The 10,318-nt window shown below is 50.0% G+C and overlaps 1 protein-coding gene across 1 annotated transcript; it reads left to right on the top strand.

Moving 5' to 3' along the window:
* The first annotated feature begins 1,046 nt into the window (after positions 1-1,046).
* NOBOX (NOBOX oogenesis homeobox) lies at positions 1,047-7,213 on the top strand. The gene is made up of 8 exons (XM_070264308.1): positions 1,047-1,384; positions 2,954-3,555; positions 3,942-4,106; positions 4,362-4,497; positions 4,772-4,857; positions 5,087-5,318; positions 5,667-5,947; positions 6,693-7,213. The coding sequence occupies exons 1-8, from the start codon at positions 1,047-1,049 to the stop codon at positions 6,992-6,994; spliced, it is 2,142 nt and encodes a 713-aa protein (XP_070120409.1). The 3' UTR covers positions 6,995-7,213.
* Positions 7,214-10,318: the final 3,105 nt, after the last annotated feature.

Genomic DNA, 10,318 nt, shown 5'->3' with positions numbered 1-10,318 from the left:
TGTGCATCACCTGGCATACAGTAGGTGGCCTTTAAATGTTTAATCAAGCAGACTTGTGTTCCACTTATAACCGTGTCACCACCAAACCATCCTGGTTTTTCATGTAGAAAGCAACTTCACAGCCCGCCCCTCCTTGCTCACCTGGCCAAGAATGCTTCCTATCTAGCTGAGAAACTGGGCCCTATTTCTAAACCTCTCATTTACCAGACAATATTAGCCTTAAAGAATGACTCAGAATGAAACATCAGATGGCCGAAGTTTGCATCATATCGTCACGAAGTTAATCCATTTATATTTTTATGTTTCAGAAAGATGTAAAGCTCTCAACTCTCCAAAGTCCACGTGGGTAGGCCAAGCCCCTCAAAGGAATTTAAGGCACAGGAAAATGTACCAGCCAGTGATTACAGCGTGAAAGCACGTGGTGTCCAGAGTCTTTCAAATCCTAAAAGCAAAACACCTGGGGTCTGTTCTAGACTTGCACCCGACCCCCCTCCCACCCTCAGCTCCAAACACCTGTTTCAAGTTGACCAGCACCTCCCACTCAAGGGCACATGTAAGGAAGAGGCAACGAGAATTTTAAATTCTGAAATTAGTCTACAAAGCAAGCAAGAAACCTATGAACTAGAGGTCACAAGGATCACCCCTGTGACCTCCCCTATGAGACTCCCCTTCATTCTCAGAGAAGAAAACTGTGACGTCAGGTGGGGTGATATCACATGACAAAACCTTGACTAGCTGGTACCTTCTTGGGTTTACCTGCAGCCTGTGCATGCGCAGTTGTTCCCATCAGAGAAGCTGGCGCCTCAAAGAGTTGACCTTGTAGCCTGGGTTCTTTCAGCTTGCTCTTTGTCACCGTCACCGAGGGCAGCTCTGATTTAAGGACATGCAAATCAGTCCCGGGGGGTTGGCATGAGGCTTGGAGGCACCTCAGCGAGCAGCCTGCAGGCGGTCGGGACACCCCAGCGTCTGAGGCCCCCTTGATAAATGGCTCCGGAGGTCGCCTTCCACAGATCGCACGGAAGGTCTCTGTTTCCAAGCCCCAAACCATGACCAAGTCCATCACCAACTCGGCCCGGGGTGTCGGGGGCCCCGCCTCGGCCTGGCGTGGAGCGCGGGCGCTGGCCGGCGCGCACCTGGCCCTCCGAGGGACGGCCGCGGGGGAGCCGCCGGCCTGGCCCCGGGCGCTCGGGCCCGTGCAGCCGCCGCCCTCGGCCTCGCCCTCGCCGCGGGTCGGCGAGGGGCCCGGCCCGGGCTCCCCGTGCGCGCTCCGCACACCTGCGCCCCGCCAGGTTCTTAGGCGGCGCCCGTGCGGCTGGCGGGCAGCCGCGGCGGGACGGAGCCCAGGCCATGGGAGGCACCCAGGAGCTCCGGCAGGACCCGCGGGGTGAGCGCGAGGGGCGGTCGGGGGGCTCTGGCCGCACAGCCGGGGTGTCAGCCGGCGCTGGAGCTTGGGGGGCCGAGGGCCTAGGGTGGGCCGGGGCCAGGGGCGCCCCGCACCGCGCAGTCCGTCCTTCGGGTTCCGATTTTCTCCACCGGGAGGAGAAAACGCAGGACCAGGAGTGCCAGGACCACTCCGGTCTAGGTTCTGACACCCCTCACCTTTCTTACCTGGGCGCAGTTATTACTGGGATACGTCGCTTTTATTGAGCACCTGCTGTGTACCATTTGCTAGGCTACAAGCTCTTCTGAAATGCTGTGGGAATCTGGCCCTCCTTCCCCATACCGACACCCAACTGTGCCCCCTCACCCTCTTCTGCAGCTTCAGGCCCCTCCTGCCAGTCAGGTCTAATGTGTACCCTGGGAAACAATTTGACTAAGCACCTTGGCCCAGGACCGTCCATCTTTCTGTACACATCGTTAGAAAGTCATTCCTTAAGAATCTCATGCAATTTTCATTAAAATAACAATACCGCTTAGTCACTGGTTAGCATCCATTTAAAAAGATTCCAATTTCCTTGGAAATGATAAAGCAGCTCCTTGAGGCGAGCATTCTGGGGTGGTGAATAAGTGGGGAGGTGAACTGGAGAGGGTTTGGTGAGCCTGGGAAGCAGTCTGGGTAGTGGTTGAGAGCGCTGTGTTGTGTGATAGGGGGCAAATTACTCAACTTTCTACTCCATATTTCTCCATCTGTTAGAATGAGATGATAATAATGACTGCTCAGGGATTGAATGCACACTGTACTAAGCTTTGAGAGGTGCTTAGCACAGTGCCCGGGATATGGTAAACTCCTGATGAACCAGCCATAGCTCAAAGAAAGAGACAAGCTCGGAGGATGAGTGATAAGGGCCTTTCAGTGCCAGCTGGGCCTCTTGTGTGTAGCTGTACAAGAGGGCCGGCCTGGCCAAGGCCCCTGAGTGAGCCTCCGTTTTGCAGGGAGGCAGGTGGGGATGGACACGGGGATGAGGAGGGTTGTCAGGGACACAGTGAGCTCTGGAAAGTGAGGATGCCCGTGCCTGTTAGCTCCTTTGATGTCCTTGCCTAGCCTTCTGGACACCATCCAATCTGGCCTTGTCCCTACTCTAAGCAAGACTGTCTTTGTCTGCACCAGGACCCTAGATCCGGTCTGAGCAAAATCAGAATCTCAGTCTCTCTCTCTCTTTTCCAAGTCCACCCCCAATCCCAACATTTGTTGCTTAGAAAGGCCTAACCAGACGCCTGTTCCTCAGACTCCCATTTCCAGTGTCTGGGAAAAAACAGGAACTAGGAGAGAGTGAGTGTTCCCCCAATTAGGATTGCTCACCTACTGTCTATGTACGTATGCAACCCCTCATGGTTGCATATATATACATACATTTTTCAAAGCAATTGGATTATCTAATTTGATCCTCACAATAGCCACGTTAGGAAGGTAAGCCTGGAAGTATTACCCCATTTGATAAGTGGACAAAGTAAAGCTTAAGATCAAACAGGAGACCCGTTGTAGAGCAGAAAGTGGCATATCCTCTTTGTCCAGGCTCTTCCTTCTCCCTGGTGTTAAGGTGAGTGGCTGCTGGCTTTCCACAGGCCAGGAAGGTGGAGGCGAGCCCCTGGCTGCTGGGCTGAAGGAGGAGGAACCATGGCTGAGTTCAGCCCCCGACTCTCAGGATGCCCCGAGTGAGGAACCGCCCCTCTCCTGCGCTGTCTCTGGGGAGAAGCAGCCGTCAGAGGTCCCTGGAGAACTAACGGGGGCTGATGCTGGGAGAGTGTGCCAGCCCCCCGGCTCGGGGGCTGTCCACAAAGACAGAACTCTGGTCCCACCTAGATCCCAGCCCCAGGGGGAGGGTTGCTCCCTCCTGGTGAGAGAGGTGAAGCCAGGGAAGAGGTCCTGCTCTCCAGCCCCCAGTAAGCAGAAAAAGCCTAATGCCATGGGTCTGGCCTCCACGTCATCTCCTGGTGTCACTAACTCAGCCCATGCCACACACAACCCAGTGCCTTGTGGGTCAGGCCGGGGGCCCTGCCATCTGGCCAACCTCCTCAGCACATTGGCCCAGAACAGCCACAACACAGACCAGAAGAAGAGGCCCCCGGAAGTGACCTGCCAAGTTCGGAAAAAGACTCGAACCCTATACCGCTCAGGTAAGTCCCTGAGGGTGAGAGGACACCTGAGAGATCTGGTGTCATCTCTGGGAAAGGCGGGCTGCACAGAGAACATAGCCCCAGGAGACTGGAGTGTGGTTAGTATGTATACCACCTTGTCCTGGATTCTTTCTTGACCTGTGGCAGGGCCATGACCTCTGACCCTCAGAGGGGAAGGTTAGGTTGCCTATCAGAAAGTGACATTGGGACCAGGTTCGTTCCCTGCCACAAAGCCCAAAAGAGAGAGGCCCCAGCCCAATGGAGAATTTAGTTACAAGGCTCTGGGAAGGCCCTTGGGTTGGAGACAGTGGTCCCATCCTGAAGGCATTTGTCTTTTTTCTCTGCTGCTGCATCATTGGTGTTCTCATTCGAGTTTTTTCTTCCAGACCAGTTGGAGGAGCTAGAAAGGATCTTCCAAGAAGACCACTACCCAGACAGTGATAAGCGCCGGGAGATCGCCCAGACAGTGGGGGTCACTCCCCAGCGCATCATGGTAATGGGGGCTGGCACACTCTCCCAGAATCCACCACCTGGAACTCTCAAAGAGCAGAGCATGTGCCAACATCCCCGTGAATAGGGGTGAAGTGAGGTCTTGGATCTGGCTGTGTTCTAGCCTGTGTCCACACAGCTACAGCCTTAGACTATGAGAAGAGGAAAGTACCTGAGAAGCCATCTAGATGAACCTTTTTATAAAACTGATCTGACCGAGAGGCATCTGAAGCAAAGTGGTGGTGACCTCCTGAAGTCATGGAGCTCACTCCGTGACAGTCAGGACCTGACTCTTAGTCTCTGCCCCATTTCTCAAGCTCTTCTTGTCTCTCCCCTGCAGGTGTGGTTCCAGAATCGCCGGGCAAAGTGGCGAAAAGTGGAGAAACTGAATGGGAAGGAGAATAATGACAATCCTGCAGGCCCTGCCCCCACTCCTGCCCGCAGTCAGTTCAGGTAAGAATTTCTCTTCTTCCTGGATCCTCGCCATAGGTAGGAAGTGGGGTCTAACTGGGATCCTGGGGTCTAAGAGAGAACATTGGAAGGCTGGGCGTGAAGCCTGGAGTTGTTGGCTAATATTTAGTGAGATTTGGGGTAGATGGGGTCAGGAGGTTGCTGGTGCTTCGGAGGGAGGCAGAGTCTGGGAATAGGGCATCCTTTCCCTGCACTGAGGCTGTGGTCTAAATCCAGGGGCCACTCGAGCTAGAATCTTCATTCTCTTTGCCTCCAGTTCTGCAGCTGAGCTGCCACCTACTGTGCCTATGGACCCAGAGCCTGGTACCTTCCCTCAAGTGCCCCCTCTGGATACTCTCCCAGGTGAGCTGACCATTCTGAGGATTATCTGAGGAATATGGCAGCTAGGAAGACAGCAAAGACAGAGGGTCCTCTCTCGATAGATGTGGGAGTGGGCGAAAGCTTTCTACTGTTTTGGTCCATGGGGGCCTATTCTGGGGGACCTGGGCATGGCACTTCTACTATCCAGCAATCCCAAATCTGCCTCCCCATTTTCTTACTCTTACAATGCCTCTTTGACTTCTGTTCCTAGAGCCCCCCTTTCTGCTGACGTCTGACCAAACTTTGGCCCCAAGCCAACTGAGTGAGGGTACTCAGAAGGTGGCAGTGACCCCACCACTCTTCAGCCCTCCACCAGTTCAAAGAGCCAACCTTCCTTTTCCCCTTGGCCCTGTCCACACCCCTCAACTGATGCCTCTGCTGCTGGATACTCCTGGCAGTGACAGCAGCCACAAGAATGGCCCCTGTGGGTCCTGGGGGACAAGGTATAGAACCTAATGGGGATGGTCACTTGAGTTATCTTGGGAGGGGTATAGAAGGAGAAAAGACAGATGAAGCTTGGGAGGGGAAATGGTTAGCTGAGGAAGCAGGGAGTAGTAAATGCAATGAGGATTCAAAGGATAAGTGGATTTAGGATGGGAAGGATCCAGGCTATCACAGCAATAGAGCAGGAATGAGGGTGAGAAGCCAGGAGCAGGAAGAGGACGAAGAAGAGGCAGCAAGTCTGGGGTCCTGGAGATGGGGAGAGGTGAGGGGAAGGGACTCACCCACTGTGTGGGAGGAATGAGGAGACTACCCCTGAGCCTCATGAAATACTCCTCTGTTCCCCACAGTGTCACGCCACCACCCACCTGCTCATACTTGGAAGAGCTGGAACTCCAGGATTACCAACCAAGCAACCAACCGGGACTGTTCCAGTTCCCCCAGGCGCCACAGCCCCAGTTTCCATACCTGCATCCCTTCCCCTTCCACATGCCCAGTTCAATGACACCTCCACTGCTGGAAGACTCTCTCTTTACGTTGCCTTATGGCTCCAATGGGGGTACAACACAGGGCTACTTCCCAGGCCTGCCATCAGGGCAGATCCTGCTGCAGCCACCTGCTGGGAATATGAGTGAGTTGGGGCTGGAAGAGAAGGTGCCCTTTGTGATTGAGGAAGGTGGGAAGGGACAGAGAGCCTCATTCGCTGGAGGGAAGGCTGAGGCATGGCATGGTGGTGAGAGAATCACTTTTCCTTGCCCCTGGTTGTCTTGACGAAGCTCTCCTTCCTCAAATTTCCTGGAGGCTGCAAAGCAGAGTGAGAATCAGCAAGACAGCTTTGGAGTGAGGAAAACCGAAGGGTGAGGTCCAGCTCAGCGGTTACTAGCTCTCCGGAGTCTGTTTCCTGGACTCTGAAATGGGAATAATATTCCTATATCCTAGAGGGATTTGGTGAGGATTAGAAACAATATGAATGAAGTACTTGGCACAATGAAGTAGATGGCAGCAATATTAATATTCTGACGGGCCACTCGGATCTCTGCAATTCTGGAAGCAACCATCTTCTTAAGAGTAAATTCCAGTAGACAGGGAAGAAAGAGGTGTCTAGTTGGTTCCTGGTCTCCTTGTTGCCTGTGTGAGAGGGCACTTGGCCTGACCCGTGGTCTACTTTGTGTGACTGTTCCAAAACCACAGGGCCTCGAGTCAGGAGCATGCCTGGTCCTGAAGAGGCACCTGGTGCTAGTATTTCGTGCAGACTTGCATGGGGTCCTAACCTATGTTTCTGTGGGGCAGGGAGGGAGCTCTGTCACAGAACATGTTGAATTGGGGCTGATATCCTTAATCCTGTCTAATCTTTCCTATGCTCTTTGACCGCACAGGTACAGTCCCGTGGAATGACCCCTGCTTGCCAGAACTGCCCTTCCCGGGTGCTTTCTGTCCACCAGCTCTGGGGCACCCCCCGGGAGGCAATGGCTTCTTCCCCGATCTGTTTCCGGCTCCCTGTGCTCAGGCTACGAGCAGGCAGCCTTCTCCAGGTCTCACCCCGCTGCCTGAAGGGACGAGATCAGGAACTGGGCCCTTACCCAGCAAGGCACAAGAGGAACAGGCTGCCGCCTCTGGGGAGCAGCCCTCAGCCCCCAAGGAGGTTCAAGAGGAAGACACGAACAGCCATGCCCCCTAGCTGTGGGGCGGAGGAGAGAAGAGGCTGCTCCATGAGAGAGTGTTGGGGTGCCACTGGGGAGATGGCAGTTGACGTGTTAGGAAAGACAGTGGACTTTGTTACCTGGGGTGAAAGTCGGCTGTTTTCCCCTGTGTAGGCTCATCTTCCTGGACACTGATTGGAGAAGGAAGAGGGCTGGCCCTGCCCTTTTCTTCACACCTCTGTATGGTGGTCCTGAAGACAGAGGATGGCTATATTCTGAATGTTGTTATCAGTTTGTGTTGTTTTTTTTCCTTGCTAGGCAAATGAGCCAAAGTGTCCACTGTAAGCAATAAACTAGTGTACTCTTTGGTTTCTCTCTGAATAATGTGTCTTCTCACTCACACAAAGCTCCATTTCCTTCATTGCCTTCCACTCAGCTGACTGGTTGTTGGATGTAGTCCTGGGCGTCCCATGTGAGGTGTCCATTGGGCATGATCATGTGGAGCCTGGCATCCTCCCTGGGCCCATCTCCTGCTAGAGGAGGAATTGGGCATCTTGGGCCTTGCCTTCAGTCTTGCCTTTAAACCATATTCCCAAACTCAGAACTGGACCTGAGCAAATCCGAGCCTGGGCCTCTCTGGAATTTCGCCCTGTAGGGATAGGAGTATAAAAGAAGCCTGAGGATATTTTAAGTCAAGTCTCTAGTGTCTGAACCATGACTTATTTCCTCAAAGCTCTTCGCTGCCGGTTGGGGTAGGAATGAGAAGTAGGAGAACCAAGAGGAAGATGCTCTCATATATATATATATTTAGCACCCCACGCCTGATGAGCCTACATCACCCAAATAGCTAGGATTGAGGGCTGTCCACCTAAACCATTTCGCTGTGCATTTAGGGGGTATGTGTGTGGGGGTGCCATTGTGGACCTCCAAATGCTATGATTATTGGAAAGAACATTTTTCAAAAATGTTTATCATAAGCAATTATAAACTTATATCCATCATAACAGTTCTAGGGTCATAACCCCCAAGAACCAAAAAGGAAAAATAATTGGAAATGGAGAATAAACTTCTTAGACAAATACACACGTCCATTTATCTGTGGAGGGTTTTATAGACCAACACTATTTAGTAGCTCAGCTCTAGTACTCTAGCCATCATCTCTCATTGCTACTCAAGGATTGTAATAGCCAGACTTAATTTAGGGATTAGAATATATACATTAAAATATTAAATGTATTATGACCCATAACTGGGTCTTTTAAAGCATACATTTCACATATCTTTTCACATTCTGTCTCATGATTCCCACAAAATGAGCAGCCTAAAAGGAGACATAGGGGGAAAATGTGGAAGACGATAACTTCAATTACACGCCAGTGTTCCTCTCTGTCACCACAACATTTTGTTGCTTTCAAAACTCTGTGAGGAGGCTGGATGCTTACTCCTCCAGCTCTTAATTGGTTCAGGTTCCTGCCACTCAGATTATTAGCACCCCAGTATGGAGCAAATGCAACAGTGTAGCCATCTAAAGCCAAGAATTGAAGGGCGATGGCACTTGAAGGTCTGTGCTTACATGCAACACTCAGATAAAAAGTCCTAGACAATCTTATAGTGTATACCAAAAACAAAATGAGTTAATTGAGAATTAAGAATGAATGATAGACCAAACAAAGAGAAAATGGTGCAGACATCTTAGAAGCATAGCATCCTATAGGGGGAAGAAAGCTCACAGGCTAACAAGTGCAAGCTCCTGACAAATGCAGGAGTTGCTGCAGGTGGAGGTGAAGGATCCTTCAGTCTTGATTTTCCAGTGGGGGCTGCAGAGGAGGGGGTGGCTAACCCTTACACAAAAGCCTATAGAATTTCTGAAAGCTTTAATTATTTTAAAGTTCTTCCTTCTACTAGGAGGAAGTCAATATTGTTTAATTGATCTGAGTTTTGCTTTCCGTGTGCTACAAAGAATAAACCTCATATTGTAAAGTCATTTCTCAAAGCCTTGCCCTCGTGTGGCTCCGTCTCCAGGCTCTTTACCACTCTAGAGACCTCTTTTGAAATGAAGATGAGCTTATGGATGTCTCTTGTAGGAGTGGTGCCAGAACTGAAACTTACTTTGAATGCAGTCTGGTCAACTGCCTTGTACCGTGTGACTGTCACCTCCGTCAAATAGGACACCCTCTTCTCTTAATGGGTTTTGAGAGGAATTGGCTTTATTTTTTGCAGCCAGTTCATATTCTTGGCCCAAAACAAACTTATTGTCAGCTATGACCCCTAGATCATTTAATAGAAACTATTTTAAAGACAGTATCTCTCATTTTGTATTTGGAGAATTGACATTTTGAATCTAAATATACAAAAATTTATATCACTTGTTCAGTTTCATTTGGTTAATTTTAGCCCATTATTGAGCTTGCTAAATGGTTTGGAGTCCTTATATAACATTCGCCATTTTTTGCAATTTTGTTCTCTCTGCAAAATTTCTTTTTTTTTGAGGAAGATTAGCCCTGAGCTAACTGCTGCCAATCCTCCTCTTTTCGCTGAGGAAGACTGGCCCTGAGCTAACATCCATGCCCATCTTCCTCTACTTTATACGTCGGACACCTACCACGGCATGGCATGCCAAGGGGTGCTATGTCCACACCGGGGATCCAAACCGGCGAAGCCCGGGCCCCCGAAGCAGAACGTGTGCACTTAACCACTGCCCCACCAGGCCGGCCCCCATCTCTCTGCAAGTTTGATCAGTATGTTTTATACATTTTATAGTCAAATAGCTGATAATTAGTAAACAGAATACAAGCATACAACATTTTGGCATCCTTCCTTGAAAATACTCCATTAACGAGCACTTTTTTGAGTAGAGAGTCAAACTAGCTAAAAATCCTCCAACAACATTATCATTCAGGGCCATTCTTTGCCATCTCCAGGATTTTGGAAAAGGATTTTGGTAAAAAAAAACCTTTGCTGTATGACTCACTGAAATAAAAAAATGTTCTCTTTATTGTACTCTAATAATTTCATCTTCTTGTAAACCTAAACGTAATAAATGAGCTTAGCTCAGCATGGCTTATTCTTAGGGAACGCCTATTGTCTTTTATGATAATTTGTAATCCAAATATTCACAAAACATCTTTCAATAATCTCTTCTAGAAATTTGTGAGAATTTTACATTAAATTTATTCTCCTTTCATTTCTACAAATCATCTCTTTGAAAATTACAAAAGTTGCCTCTATTAAATCTTAGAGATCTGTTCTGCTCTGAAAAAAAAAAAAGAATTATTTAAATCAGCTATAAGACTCTTGTTTGGGTTTTAAGACCATCGATTTTCGTCCAACCCTTTTCATTCCTAGACTATTTTCCTTTCTGG

This window comes from Equus caballus, chromosome 4 (genome assembly GCF_041296265.1).
Source record: "Equus caballus isolate H_3958 breed thoroughbred chromosome 4, TB-T2T, whole genome shotgun sequence".
NCBI classification, from domain to species: Eukaryota; Metazoa; Chordata; class Mammalia; order Perissodactyla; family Equidae; genus Equus; species Equus caballus.
The sequence above is the reverse complement of the archived record's forward strand: the minus strand, read 5'-3'. Positions and strand labels throughout refer to the sequence as shown.